The sequence below is a fragment of the Cucumis sativus genome, chromosome 3, assembly GCF_000004075.3.
Source record: "Cucumis sativus cultivar 9930 chromosome 3, Cucumber_9930_V3, whole genome shotgun sequence".
Classification (NCBI taxonomy): domain Eukaryota; kingdom Viridiplantae; phylum Streptophyta; class Magnoliopsida; order Cucurbitales; family Cucurbitaceae; genus Cucumis; species Cucumis sativus.
This window is the reverse complement of record NC_026657.2, coordinates 32,612,605-32,631,347: the sequence shown is the minus strand read 5'-3', so window position 1 is coordinate 32,631,347 and position 18,743 is coordinate 32,612,605. Positions and strand designations below refer to the sequence as shown.

General features: G+C 33.9%; 2 protein-coding genes and 1 long non-coding RNA gene across 6 annotated transcripts; 2 read left to right on the top strand and 1 right to left on the bottom strand.

Moving 5' to 3' along the window:
- Positions 1–939: 939 nt before the first annotated feature.
- LOC101213416 (putative elongation factor TypA-like SVR3, chloroplastic) lies at positions 940–11,413 on the bottom strand. The gene is made up of 14 exons (XM_004136567.3): positions 11,034–11,413; positions 10,510–10,616; positions 9,649–9,852; positions 8,589–8,765; positions 8,040–8,192; positions 7,338–7,427; positions 6,653–6,787; positions 6,445–6,561; positions 4,822–4,973; positions 4,649–4,733; positions 4,002–4,096; positions 3,322–3,487; positions 2,165–2,360; positions 940–1,442 (listed from the first exon to the last, which is right to left on the bottom strand). The coding sequence occupies exons 1-14, from the start codon at positions 11,263–11,265 to the stop codon at positions 1,309–1,311; spliced, it is 2,043 nt and encodes a 680-aa protein (XP_004136615.1). The 5' UTR covers positions 11,266–11,413; the 3' UTR covers positions 940–1,308.
- Positions 1,339–2,344, top strand: LOC116402784. 2 transcript variants are annotated; one of them, XR_004215422.1, is made up of 2 exons: positions 1,339–1,466; positions 2,064–2,344. It is a non-coding gene; the product is annotated as an uncharacterized LOC116402784 (long non-coding RNA). The 2 variants fall into 2 exon arrangements; XR_004215421.1 differs by having other exon boundaries at positions 2,058–2,344.
- A 2,014-nt stretch (positions 11,414–13,427) lies between the features above and the next one.
- Positions 13,428–18,117, top strand: LOC101213171 (cytoplasmic tRNA 2-thiolation protein 2). Of its 3 annotated transcripts, none has more exons than XM_031881931.1 (8): positions 13,428–13,887; positions 14,070–14,418; positions 14,496–14,582; positions 15,444–15,565; positions 15,690–15,768; positions 16,027–16,406; positions 16,789–16,870; positions 17,908–18,117. In XM_031881931.1, exons 1-7 carry the CDS (start codon positions 13,544–13,546, stop codon positions 16,835–16,837), a joined length of 1,410 nt encoding a protein of 469 aa, XP_031737791.1. In that variant the 5' UTR covers positions 13,428–13,543; the 3' UTR covers positions 16,838–16,870; positions 17,908–18,117. The 3 variants fall into 3 exon arrangements, with proteins under 3 accessions (XP_031737791.1, XP_004136614.1, XP_011652154.1); XM_004136566.3 differs by lacking the exon at positions 17,908–18,117 and adding an exon at positions 16,999–17,291; XM_011653852.2 differs by lacking the exon at positions 17,908–18,117 and having other exon boundaries at positions 16,789–17,291.
- The last annotated feature ends 626 nt before the right edge of the window (positions 18,118–18,743 follow it).

The window sequence follows — 18,743 nt, the reverse complement described above, 5'->3', positions numbered from 1 at the left end:
GAGTTAAATTCTTGAAAATAATATTTTTCCTTTAAATTAAATGTTTGTTCAAATATTTAGTGGTGTTTATTGAATATATATGTTTTTCAAAAAATCTTGACTATCCTACTACTTTAAAGTTTCTAACGCATTAGGTACTACTTTGCAATCTAACAATACATGACTACACACTCAGTCTACGTAAATTGAGAAGAGAAACTATTAAAAATAACAGATTTGTGAAAAATTCACAAAACATAACAAATACTTTGTATAGACTTCTATCAATGTCTTTCAATATTTGTATTTGAAAATGCATAAATGTAGCTCACTTGAAATATTTATTTTTTGGAGAAAAAAAATACAGTCCACACAAGTACTAAACTGATAAAAAAAAGTTAAAAGTCCAATTTAGTTTCTCAATTAGTTAACTTCGATGGTTTAATAAGTTAACAAGATAATTAAACTTTTAAAAATGTGAAATGTACCTCATGAATAAACTCAATCCTTTTTTCTACCTCATTCAAAGAAAATACTTTGAATAAGTTATGTAGTTAATAAAGACGTAAAAGCAAAATGGACAAAACATCTACTCGTAATAGAAAATTTAAGTGTAATAAAATTGTCTTTTAGTGATTTTTTTTATGAAGTATAACTAGTTTGTTTGTTTGTTTATATTATTATTACTTTTGACAAAACCCTGACAGACATGTTAAGATTTAAAAAAGAAAGAAAACTATAAACCTTAGATCACACAATGAAGATTTTGTAAGATGTAAGGAAATTGGCAAAACCAAATTCAAATTTTCAGAAACTATAGAACTAAACTAAAACTAACCACAGACCATAAGAACTACATTAATAATCAACAATCATTTATCAAATTAACTTAATATTCATGTTGTAAAGTATGCAAAAACAAACAAAACAAAACATTGCGTGCAAATGAACAAGGCATTATATCAAAAGAAACCATAGACTGATTTGATATGATTGGAGCTAAGGAAACCTCCAAGTAACAGCCTGGCCCAAATTAATTATAATAACGATAAAACAAAACTTAAATTATATTCATTATTAAGGGGAAAAAGAAGGCTGGTTCACTTTCTAGTTTCTACCAATCAATCGCTGGATGGTATACTACTTTGGTGTCTTGTCCTCTCTTATGTACAAATACTACGAACTATTGTAGGTGGAAGCTTTGATAATGCTTAAAACAATTTAGTATTGACTAAGAAGCTCTACTAAAGCTTACGAATTCAAAGAAATATGGCTTTGGTGGTGACGTACCGTGTCTTCTGCACGTTGAAGTTTTGCAGCATTGGATATCTACCTTGCTTTCTTTGCCATTTTTGCATTTTTGCACATTCGGATGCTGGAGGGAGTGACTTCAACCAGTTCATCTTCTTGGATGTACTCGATGCAGTCATCTAAACTATAATCCAATGGGGTATCCAAAACCACTGCAAAAGGCAAATTTATGGAGTGTAAGGTTCATCTTTTAGTTTCTAAAATGAATGCAGAACGATGTCTTCTAGTACTATTTCATAAGTTAAAGTATCATGCACGTTGGGACTTGTTCTATTTTTAGTTTCGTGGTCTCAAATGTCCCGATTTAGTCTCCTACAATAGCTAACTTTTCCATAAACAAATTAGTCTCCATTAGTCTCTCCTTCGTAAATTTTGAAAACATATTTAATTGGTTTCTTTTCTTAAATGAAAATTACTGTTATTGTTTTACGAGGTTCAGTAAAAATTAACTTTAAACTAACATTGAAGACTGACTTTAAGATGTATAGGAAGATCATAAACTATATTTGGATATTTGAAAGTATAAGAACTAAAATTGAATACATCTCAAAAAGTACAGGGAGCAAGATAATATTTTAACCTATTTGTTCTCTATAAACACTTTAAGAATACTAATGAAGCATTTCTTCTTCTACAAGCATTATAAAGTGCTTTTTAACCAGTTTTCAGAACTTTAAGAATTATTCTTGATTACGTAATCAAACTTATGTTTCTAATTGACCAAAAACATTTGATAAATAGTACCCTAACAGAAGAGTTTGTAATAGTGGCAGTTGAGGAGCATTCTAAGGGACCGAAGAAACTAAAGAAGAAGTAAAACTCAAAGCAGAACACTGAGAGAAAAGAAAATTTAAGGTGACCGAGTTGTCCTTACCTGTTTGTTCTTTGTTGGAGCGTACATTTGTTGCAGCTTTTTTCTTGCACACGTTAAGGGCTAAGTCCCCAGGGCGTTGATGAATTCCAACAATTTGACTCTTGTAAACATCTACGCCAGGACTGACAAACATTTGCCCTCTCTCCTGTGAACTAGCAAGGGCATAAGAAGAAGTTGTGCCTTCCTCAAAAGCAACCTGAAAAATCATTTGTAGCAGCTTCATGAGGCATTAAATTAGATTTTTTCGACGAGTCAGTAGAATAATACGTGCATTTTCAAAAGACAAAAATATGATTGAGTGATAGTATTCCAATTGAAAGAGTCAGAAACAAGTTATATTCAAAGGTTTAAATTGTATTGTTGTCTCTAAATTTTTGTGTTGGTTGTATATTGGTGATAAAATTTGTTGCCAAAATTATTTAACAGAGATTTTATAAAAATATGTATTTTATTTTATTTATTTGCAAACGAATCTTTTATTCATTTGCTAACCAATAGATGTTTAGATTTTGAACCATATGTAGTAAATTAAGTATCAAGTTTTCAAATGTGTAATGTTCTAGTTAAATGATTAAAGAAAAAACAATGGTGACAAGAACACTTTTCTGCACAAATTGTAGGAAATAAAACAAAACATTCAAAAGCGAAACAAAATAAGGAAATTAATGAATCAAGTTCAGAGAAAAAAAATAGAACTCAAACTATATTTAAAGACTAAAGAGACAACTTCCCTAATGCCTAAAAAACACAGAGCCACATGCCTTAGTTCACGAGATCTCTTACAGTTACAGCAATAATTTTTTTAAAGAAAAAAACGAAAAACATGGCCCTCATTATACGGGTATTAAAGGGGTAAGCCCAGATAATAATTCCACTAAAAAGATTTGAGTGCAAGCATAACACTTAAACCAGTTTTCTCCGTAAACAGAAAGAGAAACAACATTTTTCACTAAAATGATTTGAGTTCAAGGAAGGCCTAGAAAGCACAAGAGAGGTTGAAAGAAAATTTTTCATCATTCTACTGCCCAAATCACACAGAACGAATACAGAACGAATACAGAACATGAGAAGAAACAATAATACAAGTACTCCCCAAATATTTCAAGCAATAATTAAAGTCCCCCATCAAAATTCAAGCAATGGGATAATTAGATTACCAGTGAACCCTGATCACGAGTGTGAATATCACCAGCCCAGGGTCCGTAGCAATCAAATATTGTGTTGAGGATTGCTGTACCACGTGAAGCTGTTAAAATTGCATTTCTCAATCCAAGAAGACCCCTAGTTGGAATCTTATATCTCAAAAAAGTTGTGCCTTCTGACCTGGAGATAGAAATTGATAAAAATTTGAAGAATTCATCTTAGTGATAAAAGGAAAATCCACTGACCCTTCGTCATTATAAATAGAAGACTGCCCTTAGAAAATGTACTTGATTCATGAATAATATAAAGAATTTCAATAAAATACCCTTTAGCATTGTATATAGATAGTCAATACACGAGAATGTAAATATGCACGTGGATTAGTAAGTCGCTGCAACAGCAACACCATGCCATCGTCCTTACTAAATTTGAGATATTAAGCATATCCTAGAAAGAGTTTTAGAAAGGAGATGACTTGTTTAAATAACTTGATGCTGCCTACTTTTGAACATTAAACTAAGCTCAGGACACTACAGGCAAATTATGTGCTCAAACTTAGGATTACATTAGTCAAGCCACTAGTTCTCTGATCATCAACACCTATGAAATATATTGTTGAAAATATTAATCATTGACATCCAGCATGACAATTTTTTTGGTTGGGGAATAGGAAAGCAAAGAGAGGTCTACATACCCAACTCCCTGCATATCAAACATTTGTCCACGCCTCTTGCCCAACAGTTCTACGACTGCTCCCATGTGTTCTTCTGGTACCTCCACAGTGGCAATCTGTAGGGAAATTTTAACTTATTATGATTACGAATGCCACTGAATAAGTCATTCAAATGTTAGACTAGCTATACTTTTCAAAATTCGAATTACTTGCATGTAAGCAGACTACATGCAAACAGAGCTTCATATGGAAATTGTATTAAAATAAAAGTAAATGCTTCAACAATTTAACTTTTAGATTCACTCTTAACGAACTTCATAATCGACATTTATTTTTTTCCTATCTTCTAGTCAAATGTGTACAACGCAGGATTACAACAAAAAGCCAAAGATAAGTTTTTAGTGTATATTATTATGATATTGCTAGATTTCAGTTTTTGGATTCGATATAGATTAATAATAATCCTAGTATTAAAAGTCCTTAGTATTTCGAAATCCTAATCTTAGATTTCTCATTAGGAAAAATAAGTCTGTATTCTAAAAAACTTGAAAACTGTTCTTAAAATAGAGTATTCTATTTACAACTAATTTTACAGCCTATAAAATCTATAAGACTTATAACTTAAGAAATTAACAGTGAATTGCATCATATAACAATCAGAAACTCACCTCATATGGTTCCACCAATTTGTCATTCACCTTTTTGGTGATAACTCTAGGAGGTCCCACCATAAATTCATATCCTTCCCTCCGCCTAAAGTGAATAAACTCATTAGTCATTGACTCATTAGAGGATGTATACTGGGAATGGTGGATGACCATCCTTAATAAGAACTTCTTACATGTTCTCTATAAGTATTGTGATATGCAAAGTACCCCGACCACTAACAATGAACATGTCTGCTGTTTCACCATCTTCAACTTTCATTGCTAAATTACGCTCAAGCTCCCGGTAGAGCCGATCCCTTAAGTTTCTACTAGTTACATACTTGCCCTGTAATTCAAATTAACAACACATGTTAATCCTTACATTTTTTATCAAGTTGTAATGTAGACAGACATGAGGTTTTTTAAATCGTTCAACTGCTGATCTATATGCAGCATATGTACTCGAGAGAGATGGACATTTTGTTTTGATAATAAACAGGACTCTCAATCTATGCCAAAAAACAAAAGGAGCACAAAAAGAGTGGTAACATTTCCATCCAACCTAGCTAACATGGTAATAAAGACAGACACCCTAAAATATTCGAAGAGGTTACCCGATGTGGCTTACAATTTTGCAACATAGGATGTATAAGAGAAATTGTAAAGTACCACAAATTGAGGACGTGAAGAATTTCAATTTACATTCAACTATTATTGTGAGGCAACCAAATTACGACGGTCTCTTTGAATGACTTTCCCTCCATTACCATTTGATAATGAGAGCCTCATTTAGCTTTCATCAGGTTTTCCAACTCCTAGGTTCCATCCTACTTTAGTGGCGGTTTCCACTAGACTTAGCACCTTCAGAGAGGAAGTTCCTAATGATTCTATCCTCCATGTTGGAGAGATTTGACAACGAGCCTTTAGGTTTCCATCATTTTTAGTGACAATAAGCATAAAAAATGGAAGAACTCTTCCTTTTCCAAGGTTGGTAAACCTATTCTCATCCAGGCTACTCTCCAACTTATTGCATCTTTCTTTGCTATGCCTACAGAGGTATCAAATTGATTGAGAAGATTTAAAAGGACTTTCATTCAGAAGGTGCTCAAAAGAGGTAGTTGATTGATTTAATTCCATTGATTGTCGTGGCAATGGAATAGGCACCTTTCTTTCCTAGAAATAACTTTCTAATTTGGAGATTTTGTTCAGAAAAAGAGGGTTTAGTGGAAGGTCATTGCAAAACAAATGTGAGATCTTGAAGACAGATATTGGCTAAGTACTACTATATCTCTACACTCTAGAGGACCTTCTCATGCTTTGTACGCTCTCAAAGATATCTACGATCAAATGTTCAATTGGGATTGACATGAATACTAGCTCCTAGAAAGATGTGTAGATTGGTTCTATACTTCCTACCACCTTTACTGCAAAGAAATTACTCGACCGTCTTTAGAACCACTCTCTTGGAACCTCACTCTCTCTCCATTTGTAACCAACTCCCACTAACTCTTACTTAATGACTAATATATCCTTAAGACCCTAATAATGTTTCCAACTATACGGCGACAATATTCCTTAGCATATGCCATTTATTTATTTATTTATTTTTGGGATGAGAATTATAGTGTAAGTTTCCCTTTGTGCCACTTGGAAGAACTTTATGCAATCTCCCTTAGTGTGAGGCTCCGCTTTTCACCCCCCTCCATATTGTAACTTCATTTATTCAGTGACATTAGCTTCTTCACAAACATATAGATATACGTATTTATTAGAAGAAACGGCAATTTAGAACTTCTGGTAGTTTCATTTAGACATACCTCACGGCCAACAAATGGAGAAGTGTTGATTGCGAAAGCCATCTTTACTGTTGGTTCCTCCACTTTAATAGCTGGTAATGGTTTGCCATATTGTTTGTCAGCAATTGTCTCACCAATCTGAACACAGGATAATCCACAATAAAGATAATGAAAACAACAACAAATTTCACTACAACAAAAGTTTTGCAAAATCTTAATTTACTTTTACCTGAATATCATCAACTCCACAAACAGCACATATATCACCAGCTTGCACCTTCTCTACAGGGACCCTACTGAATTTCTCGTATACAAAAAGCTCACTAATCCTTGCAAATCTACAAGCATCTTCTGTTGTGCATACCTAAAGAAAAAAAAAGAAGGTAAGAAATTAAACTTTCATTTATAGAGAGAAACACAAAAGGAAAGGAGGAGACAAGATAGCCCGAACTCGAGCCAAAGAATATTAGACAAAATGGACAAATCCTTATCTTGTCCCAAAAGACCTACGCATCCTTAAAATTTCTTCTATTTGTTTTTAACCATATATTTGCAATAATAGCATAAAAAACAGGTTGCTTCGTAAACCTATACTATGAAATGGAAAAGCAACCCTATAGAAAGCAAAATGCTTGTAAGTCTAGTTCAACCTGCAAAGTGTACCTTTTTTTTGTTTTTTGAAAAGGAAACGAGTCTCAGTGTTATGAATAATGAAAATAGAGAGACAAAGCTCAAAGTACATGAGGGACATACAAAGAGCAAAGGGGGAGGGGGAGGATCAGCAGGCGCACCTAGGCATCTCAACTAGGTTGACACCCCCTTAGCGCCCCCATCCCATCCATAAGCGAAAATAAAAACCCACATAGTAGGTTAAATAAAAGCAAAACAACATAACAAAAACAAAGTGTACTAACCTTCACATCCATTCCTTTTTGGAGTTCTCCAGCATGCAGTCGGCCAATTGCTATTCTTCCTTTGTGCTCATCATATTCAATATTTGTAGCCTAGGATAAGAAGTTCACATTAAAATTGAGACATGTTTTAGGAGAATAAAAAGTGCAAGTCAAAAGAGTTAAACTAAGATTTGTCAAATTTGGAGAACTGAGATGCCAGTATTTATCATTCACGTTCCATCTTTAAGAATGTCACATGAGTGCATAGCCACAAAATGAAACTTGAGCATAAGGCACAAAATGTGCAAAAATTGCATTCAATGGACTCATCATAAAGTATAAGCTATTTGGTGGAAACTGGATGGATTAAGAGTTGGGGAGGAGAGGAGGGGGAAATAGAGAGGGAGAGAGAGAATACAATGCCAATGACTTAAATAAAGATTTTTATGACGAGCGTGAAACTTGGATTAATAGAAGTTAAATATTTCAAAAATCAACAACGTGGAACAGTTTATTTTTCCTTGCATCAAACAATAAGAAGATTCAGAAATTGAATTATTTTTCTTATTTAGGAATAGAGTCATTTCAAAGTAAGTCCGGAAAGTTCTTTCATTATCTGTAAGAAAGAAGTACAAATGAAATGAAATTCCCACGATTCTTCACAGCACAAACCAATTAAATTATTGAAGGTAAACAAAAATAATGAAAAGAAAGATCACTTACAAGCATTTGCAATGCACCATCTTTGTCAATTTTTGGTCCAGGGATGCATCTGATTATTGACTCAAAAAGTGGTCCAAGATCTTCTGCCAAATCTTCAGGGGATAATCCAGCCTTACCTTGAATGCCACTAGCATAAATTGCTTGGAAGTCACACTGAACCAAAACAAAAGTTGGAATGAAAAAAGATTGTTGCTTACATTATCAGAAATAATGAAATGAAGCATTCAACCAACATTCATATATTTGTCAGATAGTGTGCATTTCCCCACTACTGAGTGAATCACTTAGGTCTTCCATTGATGATTCTCAAAAACCTCTGCTGGTCCAATATTATAAAGTTTGTAAACAAACAAAGAATACTTTTATAAATCAAGGATTATTTACTCTTAGGTTCAGATGAATATTATCCTTGCTGCTTGAATATATAAAGTTTGTCATTAATGATGTTGTTAATTTCAAAAGATTGGTTGTTAGCCTGTAACTTGTAGTATTCTTTCAAGTATGGACATAGGTATAAGGTCATTGCCCATGACTTTCAAATACTATTACCTGCTCATCTGATGCATTCAGTTCAATGAAGAGCTCAAAAGTTGAATTGATGACATAATCTGGACGAGCTGAAGGTCTATCAATCTTGTTGACCACGACAACAACAGCGTGCCCAAATTCAAGAGCCTTCTTAAGCACAAATCTTGTTTGTGGCATTGGACCCTCAACAGAATCTACCTAGATAAAATACATAGAAAAAGACATGATAGGACAAGGAGTTCAAAATTGGAAACATGTTTGAAAATATATTATTGTCAAGAAGACATCATTTAGTCAACTTTTGGGCAAGAGGAAAAAAAAATTAAAACAGGGCATCTAGAGGCAAATTTTTTACTCATCTTATAATCCTTTCTATGCTCAAGCTGCAAAAAGCTATCAAATATATAATGGCTAGTATCAATATGGTGACAAGTTGACAGATTAGAAATTAGTTAAACATTTAACAATTGTTTACCTATCCCCTGTCTCAACAGAATCCCCTCGCTCCCACCCTCTGCTCAATCCTCCTCTCTCCCTAGAACCAAAATACATGCAACCTTACTATCTTAACTCACTTCAACTCTCCACTGACTTGACACCATCAAAAGAATTTGAGTAGATACAAAACTAGAGGGAGATAAGCCTCTCAGGTGACTTCTTTTGTTTAGTAGGTTAGTCAAAAGTGACAAGAAATCCACACAACACCAAGAATTGACATGTTCATACAAAAATAACTAATTTAATTAAAATCACCTCTCAATTTCCATAGATAACTAACGGCATAAACCATTATGATATATTTTTAAACCTTCTAGCGTTAAACCTTCAATCTTTGAAGGATTAGAAATGTATAAAACTATTTATCAACCTCAAGTCCTAAAGCCCAATATGTTATTTTACCAAATAAACCAAAGTAAAAATACACTAGTTAAAGAGTTTGATACTCACAAAACTTGCAACAACCATATCATCCCCCATCCACCCAAAAAGAGGAATAAAAACAAAGTTCTCCAAACATCCAAAATATGAATTTCAAGAAAGAACCAAAGATTTCAAATAGGTAGCATTTGTTGAAGAATACCACTAGAAGGATCCCTTCCACCATATTGAGAATGCGTTCAACTTCACCACCAAAATCAGAGTGACCTGGAGTATCAATTATATTAATCTTTGTATCCTTATATGTGATAGATGTATTTTTGCTCAATATTGTAATTCCTCTTTCACGCTCCAAGTCATTTGAGTCCATTATTCTTTCTTTCACAACTTGGTTGTCACGAAATACCTACAGTTGAAAATATGAAATACACATTAGGTTAGAGGTTACTAATTTCAACGAACCTTGCCTAGAATTTCTCAGACTGTTTTTAACGAATAAATTACAGGCCCTTCGGAATCGCCAAAATCATCACGATATACCTATAATAAGTGAAAAGAAAAAAAAAACATCTATATCACCCAAGATCCAATCCAAAAACTTGATCATAGAATCTGCTCAAAGGGAGGGACTTGTTGAAAATTTAGTCATTCCTTCCTAGCCCAATGCCCCATCACAAAGTTTTGATCAAATCAACCCAAACCATTTCTCCATGTTTTTTTGAAAGGTTCGCCTACCAGCATGTACAACACAGTTATTGAAGGACAATATTCACAAACTTATTGAAGGACAATATTCACAAACTTATTGAAGCAATTTCTGACGTCCTTCATCGTCATTTCTAACTCTAATAATACATCAAACGACTGCAATAATAAATAAATAGATGGACATAACCAGCATGTACAACACAGTTAGGCTTCTTCTACACAATCATTGCATTACGTGGCAGTAAACAGTATTAACGATTTGGAATGATGCAGTCGTAATCATAATATAACAGAATGAAGAAATGAAACATAAACCTTCAAATAAACATTAGAAATGATTATCTGGTGGTATTACCTTTGCTTGCTTCAACATAGCATCAACCAAAGTTGTCTTTCCATGGTCTACATGGGCCACTATTGCTATGTTCCTTATATCTTGTCTCCTCATCAGTTGGCTCTTTGCTAAGGCAAAACATCAGCCCACAATTAAAAATTCCAAATGAAAGGTCAGCAATAAATTTTGGATTGGGGTTGAAAACTAATATTAGATTTAAAGTTTAAACAGCCAAAAAATCACCTTACGCAAAATTCCATAAACAAGGAAAAACGTCCATTAACAGAGCTTGAAATTTTTATATACTAATTTTCGATACAAATTTCCTAACTCCTAAAATCTTTACGACTCCAACCGACCAAAAGACAGCTCGAAGTGCAAAAATTACAGAGGTCAAGATTTGAAGAGTAATTTCCTCTCTTCTCCTCGTCCATCTTTCCAAGACTCAAGTGCTAAGAAACGACAAAAAAACCGCGCCAAACTGTAACAAGCCGATAAATGGACAAAGAAAACAAACGCAGCGAGAGAGAGAGAGAGAGAAGTACCAGTGCGAGCTTCTGTGGTCTGAGAGACGGAGCATTTGACCGGACTTCGAACTGGGGTTTTGGAGCGAAACTTCAGAGCTTGTTTGGGCAATGAAACTGAGGTCCTGGAGGAGGAACTCAGACAATCAAGGTGGTGAATTAAAGGAGTGAAGGTTCTTCCAAGTTTGAGTTTGGGGTAAAGCAGCGGGGAAGAGATTGAAGAAGAACTGTTGAAGCTCATTACCATTTCCATGGCTGCTCTACTCCGGCCGGCTCTCTTCTCTCTCTAGGCTGAGAGAGGAAGAACAGAAGGATTTGGCAATTGAGGCTGAAAAATGTGCTGAGCAATGGAGATTGGCAATGGCCGACGAGCCTTTGTTCTCAATTACATTTTATTTTATTTTATCCATTTATTTGGTATATTACTTGCCACGTCATATGGGTGTGGGTCCTACTCGCTCGCTTTTTCATGGTCACATTTTTTCTTTCTTTTTGTGAGAAATTATCTTCAAATGATATTATGTTTATGGTATAAGCTATGTGGATATAAGACTTTAATGTTCTCTTATTATGGGTGAGACCTTGTTTTTTTTGTTTTGTTTTTTAATACTTTGTAAAGCTAGAATCAAGGCCTAGTAGAACATAAACTCCAACTTGTGGAGCAACTTCTTTCAAGAAAAAAAAAAAAAAAAACTCGTGGAGCAAATTCACCTTGGCTCGTGCTTTAGGCCAATTGAATCGCATGGACATATTTTAGACTTGACTTGTATTGAGTCGATTTGAGATTGAGCAAATTTTGTGATTTTATCCTTTTATGACTCTGTCTATGAGTTTTTTTCCTACATATAAAATTATCTATAACATAATGTCTCTCACAAACTCGATATTTTTCATGCTATGTTCCACGAGTGACCAAACTTATAAGAGTTGATTATCATATAAATTTTGAAATTGTAGTTAGAAGAATATTGTCCTCTATGACCAATGTTATTGTTAGTGATTACCCTCGCTCCATTCAACCTTTGTTTTAAAAAAAATTACTGTTGTCCTTGTCTTTTTTGTTCTTAAAACTAACCAAAAAAAAAAAAAAGGAACAATTTTTTTTTTCTTTTAATGAAAGTTTGGCTATGAGTTATGCCGAAAAAACAAAGCTAAAACCTAAAGTGAATTAAGTCCAAAGTCGATTGATCCTAAGTTGCACGTAGCACTTGTTGGTAAACTTTATATATAAGAGAGATAGTTGTCATTTCACTTAAAATTTAAAAGGTGGAACATTGTCGACAATAGTATAACTCATTTGACATCAAATATGATTTGTTAACTAAGATGTTAAAGATTTGAACTCTCTATCTAATATCCATAGAAAAAAAATATAAATAAGAGATATGTCACTCACTTAAATATTCAAAAGACAAAATATTACTAACAAGAGCGTAATTCAACTAACATACAATATGAATTATTATCAGAGAAAGTTGAAATTCAATTCCACCAACCTACATATTCAACTAAAAAAACAATTCGTTGATAATTCTCTAATCTCTCAAAAGATTGAATCCTCCTTAAATAAAAAAATATGATATAAATAGTTTGAAGAACAACAATAAAATATCTTGAAGATTTGTGGAGTTCGAAGACAAACAAAAGACGTTTGAAATGTGCAAGACTTCAATTGACATGAACATCAACCGGCCAATGCCTACATAGTTCAATAGACTAGTGAAAATAACAATAATAAACCAAACATTGATAGTCCAAAATGATCTACAAATCAAAAACTAATAATCCAAAAAGATTAACAAACTAAGAGTCAATGTAAACAAAGACATATCCAAAAAGACTAATACATATAGTAGATATTGCATCTTTTATTTTTTTTAGTACAACAATTGTGATAAAATCAAATATTTCGCTTTTGTGATGAAATACCATCTCAATTACGGTCGAGCTAAGCCCATTTGAGCACACCTCTAAAACTCCCATCATACAAATTTAATGGAAGTTCATGATTTCACAACCATTATTGATCTATTAAAATTGGAGGATAAATAACAATATGAAATAAGGTTACTATTATTAAATGGAAAATCTATACTATATATATACATCTTTTTAAAAACTATGGTAAAGTATTAACTTATATTTTACTAAATTAACAAAGTTAGCACTATTGACAACAGTCTTGGCTTTGAATTCACTTTCTCATCACACAAGTATTGGTACTATCAAAATATTTAAATGCATAAATTAAAAATATTGAAAATCAAGATAGAAACGAGTTTAGTGTTTGATATGTACTGATATCAGCTTTCAGTTGAGCTAAACGGATGTTAGCTAAATAAATATGTTAGTTGAGCTAAATTAATGTTCTAAATAAAATAAATTGATATTGGTGTAAATGTTAAAGTAAAATGTAACCATTTTTTTAGGTTTTAGATAAACCCTGGTGGGAAGCGTTTACACAATTTGAAAGCTTGGAACGAAGAAGATTTGTCGCTCTGAATCTTGAGGCGTTTTAATCTCTACCATTCATGGCATGTAATTCCTCAGCCTGCCAGTCCAACTGCTACAGAAATCAACATGATGAACATACAATCGAACAAGATTCACCTCCTTCAAGCAGGCCCGATACACCAGCTGCCATGGAGGCTCGTCGAGTTATCACGAAAGACGACAATAGTAATACGAATCTCTGCTTTAAATGTAAGTCCAAGGAACGTATGTCTACCTCCGGAGTAGGAGACGATGGACGATTTTGCAGTGATTGCTTTCGGAGCAACTTGTTTGCTAAGTTCCGGCAGGCTGTAACCTCTAACGCCATGATCTCTCCTTCTGATAAAGTGCTTGTTGCGTTCTCTGGAGGCCCTTGTTCCAGGTATTTTCTCTTATTTATATATATTGTGTATGTATGTATGGATGGACGAATATTTGGACGTTGCTAGTGGGCATAATAGATTTTACGGCTGAATTTTTTGTTAGAATCTATAGTGCCAATGAGTTTGTAATGTTTTGATGTTATTCGTGATCGACTTAACCTCCCTTCCCAATCACTTCCAGGGTGGCTTTGCAGTTTGTTCATGAAATGCAAGTAAAAGCACACAATAATTTTGAAGCAAGTAGGGATAGATCACTGCAAGTTTTTGGTGTCGGAGTTGCTTATATCAATGAAACTGCTGCTTGTTCTATCCCTTCGGACGAGATAGACAAAACAGTTCAAACCATCCAATCGGTTGTGTCAAGTCTCTGTCAACCAAGAAAAAATTTGCATATTGTTCAAATTGAGAGTGTATACTCTTCAAATTTGAATGATGGAAGGGAGAAGTTGAAGAAGCTGTTAGATGCAGTCAATGACGTCACAGGAAAAGAAGACCTTATCTCATATTTGCGGATGTTATCCTTGCAAAAAGTTTGCCCCTCAATTGTTCCTTCATTTAGCTTGCAGTGAAAGAGGGGGAAATTCTCAGCCTGTTGTTTGTTGTGCAGATTGCAGCTGAAAATGGGTACAACAGACTTCTAGTTGGAACATGTACTTCAAGGATTGCATGCCATGTGATTTCGTCTACGGTTAAGGTCTTCCTTCGTTTGTTACGCCCCCCCCCCCCCCCCCCCCCCCCCCCCCCCTCTAATATTGATTTGTATTTTAAGGGTCTATTTTGGAAGTTGAGTCACTAGAATTTTTAGAGTCATGATAATGAATAACCAGAAGGAAGGTTAGAAGGTTGATGCATTGACTGTTAAGGGTACATGGATACGAGAACTCTGTTATTTGAGATAGAACAGAACAATTGGTCTATGCTTCAATCTTAGATCTTGAGGATATTATGTAAATAAGATCCAGTAATATGGCAAGCAAACACTTTGCTTATACAAAAATCTGTTTCCATGCAAAAAAAATCCTGTAAAAATTAAACCCTCAAACTCACGTAGTTGTAGAAATTGTAACAAATGCTCAAGTTTGAGGGTTTGACTTTTAGCATTCGAGGGTCCAATTTCTGTAACCAGTGTAAGTTTGTGGGCGGCTTAATATTTACCATTGAAACTCGAGGATATAATTCCAGTTACCACCATGGTTCAAAAGTGATTCTTACAATTTGTCCACAATAATATCATTTTTATTGGATTATTAAGTAAGAGCTTGCCATGCACACTTTTATTTATCGTTCAGACAAAGTCAAGAGTGGAACTACTCTCTGCAGGGAAAACTGGGATGCTTGAAGGGGAGAAAGAGGGGCGTCATTATCTTTCAGTAGACACCTCTATTAAGAGCTAAAAAATAGCTAGGGTAGCTATGGAATCTTATGATGAATTATCTTGTTGTTTGAGATTTCACTGCTACTTATTACAAGCTGCTTTTCTTTTTCTACTTGAAAATCTTTCTGTTTGAGTTAGGTCCATGCACTAATTTTGACTACACGAGTTTAATTCAAGCAGGGCCAAGGGTATTCCTTGCCGGGAGATGTACAGTATATTGATGCAAGGTGGGAGGTTCCAGTTGTACTTCCTCTACTTGACTGTCTTGCGCAAGAGCTCAACATGCTTTGCTGCGTTGATGGGTCTGTTAACTTTGTCATGTTTAGTACTTTACTGTTGTTAAATTTACTTGCTGTTGTTGCATCTTTAATATGTTCACTTCGATTGAATCTAATTGATGATGGGAGCCGTTTCTTGGCAGGGCAGTCTAAAGACAGTGGAACTGACCAAAAAGTCCAGTTCTGGCATCAATGACCTGGTCTCCTCATTTGTGGCTCTTTTGCAGGTACACGTAGGAAGTTGATTTAGAAAAATGTGCAGTTTTATTCATTTTGGCTGGAGAGCAACTTCTTGAAGCATGTTTTGTGTTCAATTTAGGAGCAATTTTGGTAGAGTATGGAAACAATTTTACCTTCTATTTTGAGTGATTGTTTCCAAGTAAGAAAGAAATTGTGCATACAAGTTGTAGGCTACTTGTCCTACCCAGGACTGTTTTTCAGAACTTGACCGAAGATTTTTTTTCTTTTTCTACTTGCCTTTATAGGTAGAAAATCCTTCTCGTGAGTCTACAATTGTGAGAACTGCTGGAAAGCTTACTCCATTCAATTTTAGCAGAATACCAGATTTGAACGAAAGTAATAATGTTCCTTTGGCCACGAAAAGGCGCCAACAGAGAAATAACTTTAAGCATGTTAACTCTTTATCTTCGGAGTCATTTTGTGCAGTCTGTAATGGGCCACTTAACACGTCAGATGTGCTAACTCGCCATGCAGGTTCAAGTATTTTAGGTGCTTGTTGTTCAAGTTGTCAATTTCAGATTCTTCCCAAGGATTCTTCATCTCAAGAACTGTTTCTTTCACTCTTGCCACCCTCTATGGTTGCTCGAGCCACACATGGCAGCCTTGGCAATTCCAATTCGCTAAGGTGAGAGTGAGATTAAGTCTTGTATTACTGTCGGTACTACATAGTTCAATTTTATGATAACTGAATATTGTAATCTAAATCTTTGTTGTATATCATCTTTCTAAAAGAGGTTTCCCTTCAATTCTGGACCGAAGCACATCCAAAGTAAAATATAAGGAAAATTAAACGACTTCAGCCTGTGGCTTGCATGATTCAAGAAATGTCTCTGAGTCGTGTTAGGTGGACTTGATGAAGTTATTGAAATAATGTTGCTTTATTCTGTAAATAGTAATGTGCTTAAAGTGTATACTAGCATGAAGTCTGCTTCAGATATTACTATTTTGAACTTATTAAGTAATGCTTTGAAAATATCCCCGCTAAATAGTTATGTTATTAATTGCAGGAAGAAAATACAGGAGTTCTTACTCTCAGATGATGAAGCTGAATCATAATTCAGGAGTTATTTTCCCTCAGTTCAACAACTGGTAATATTGCCTTGTGATCTATAAATTGAATTGATTGCTAATTAGGGAATCAAGGGTGAATTCAAGATATAATTGACTTCTGTGCATCCTCATTGTTCTTTCTATGGCTATTGGTTTCCATAATGAAGGATCAGAAGTCCACATTGAGAAGGAACCAAGGGCGAAACCAACTATTAGTCACTAGAGTTGTCTCTAATAAAACCATGTCTGGAGACCGCACATTATATAAAATTTATTTTCCTATTTTTTAAATATATTGGGTTGTTGAAACTTGAAACTCTAATGTTAGTTAGAGATATAGGAAAAGAGTTTATTGTGGTCTGCCTTGTCTAGTCATTTATTGAAAGCTCTCAAACCTATTATGCATAAAAAGAAAAGAAACCTTACCTGAACTTTGGGTATTTTGAAGATTGGTAGTCAACCTTGCTTTATCAGTTATTTTCTAAAGTTTGAATGATTGCATCTGTTGGCTACTGAACCTGTCCTGAACTTCGTAATGGCAAAAAGACATTTAGCCATGCCTCTTCTTTGTCCTACAGATTGTTTTAGATTGTGCGTGTTTTGGTTTCAAACAAAGTTTTAGCTTTAGATAGAGCTTTTGGAGTTGAGATATCTAGTAGTATGTTTGGAGTATAAACTATTTTAATCTAAATAAGTAGTCACGTAACAAATAGTGGTTTTAAATAGTATTATTGTTTGGAGTGTAAGCTATTTTAGTCCGTCAATGTTTAATCCTTTCTCCAAGCTGTACATCCAAAAGGATTTAATTCAAAGCCGATCAAGGAGAGCAAAGGTGGGAAAGTTACGACGTCTTCACCAATGAGTGAGCTAAGAAGATGAATCAACTTTTGGTTTTCTTTCATTTTTATTTATATATTTATTTTTAAAAAAGAATAATTTTCGTCGTATCAATATTGAAATGGCTACATTGTAACCGTGAGTGTAACCATTACTGACCTAACAAATAGGGGATTTTAAATAGTGATTTTTCAGACATTGAACTAAATCCCTTTGGATGTAACAAATGGTGATGGTAGAGGGAGCGGAAGAACGAGAGCAATCAATGAGGATGGAGACAAAAAGGCTTTGGCAGTCAGAGGTTTGATGGCATCGTTTATCATCGTCGGAAAATCAACCATGAGAGGGCTAAGAAGATAAACCTGCTTTTGGTTTTCTTTTATTTTTATTCTCTTAAAAAGATTATTCTTTGACCTATCAATATTAAAATAGCCACGTTTAAAACTAAATTCACAGCATCTTAATTAGCCTTCGTTAGATCAGTAATGATTCCGTTACTTTAAGGACTAAAATTAAGTATTATTGAAATCTTAGGAACAATAAGGTTAGAAATTACACCTAAAACTTAAGTATTTTTCCCTAATTTTTAAACGATAACTTTTTACATGTAATACACATACCGTAAATTTTAAAATCAATCTTTTCAAAGGTTTTGAGTGTATTCACATGTTGAATTTAAAATTTTAAAATACAAAAGTATATTAAAGAAAGATAAAAATATTAACAAATTTAATGAGCTCAAATTAAATATGTACCTAACATATAATAGATTATATGATATTACAATATATCAATTATATAAGATTTTAAGATTTTAGCATGAACCAACAACCAAGTTCATAAATTGTTTAGTTCATGTAATAGTATTGTAGTTGTGCCGTTTATTAGTTCATATTTCACCTAATATATACTATTTACTTATTACTTATAAATATATATGATCAAAAACATTTTGAACTGTCGGTTTAAATAGAAATTTAATTTTTGAATCTTTTATCAAACACATGGTAAGCAATTTGATTACAATATTACATTTAGCCTTTAATAAATGTTTCAAAACTATCATTGAATTACA

Excerpts from the sequence above, each read along its gene's own strand:
- LOC101213416 (XM_004136567.3), bottom strand. The coding sequence starts at position 11,265 with ATGGAAATGGTAATGAGCTTCAACAGTTCTTCTTCAATCTCTTCCCCG. Across the intron at positions 9,853-10,509 it reads CTATGTTGAAGCAAGCAAAG|GTATTTCGTGACAACCAAGT; the intron begins GTAATACCACCA and ends TTTCAACTGTAG. Across the intron at positions 4,974-6,444 it reads CTCCATTTGTTGGCCGTGAG|GGCAAGTATGTAACTAGTAG; the intron begins GTATGTCTAAAT and ends TTTGAATTACAG.
- LOC101213171 (XM_031881931.1), top strand. The coding sequence starts at position 13,544 with ATGGCATGTAATTCCTCAGCCTGCCAGTCCAACTGCTACAGAAATCAA. Across the intron at positions 15,566-15,689 it reads ATGCTTTGCTGCGTTGATGG|TCTAAAGACAGTGGAACTGA; the intron begins GTCTGTTAACTT and ends TTGGCAGGGCAG. Across the intron at positions 15,769-16,026 it reads CATTTGTGGCTCTTTTGCAG|GTAGAAAATCCTTCTCGTGA; the intron begins GTACACGTAGGA and ends TTGCCTTTATAG.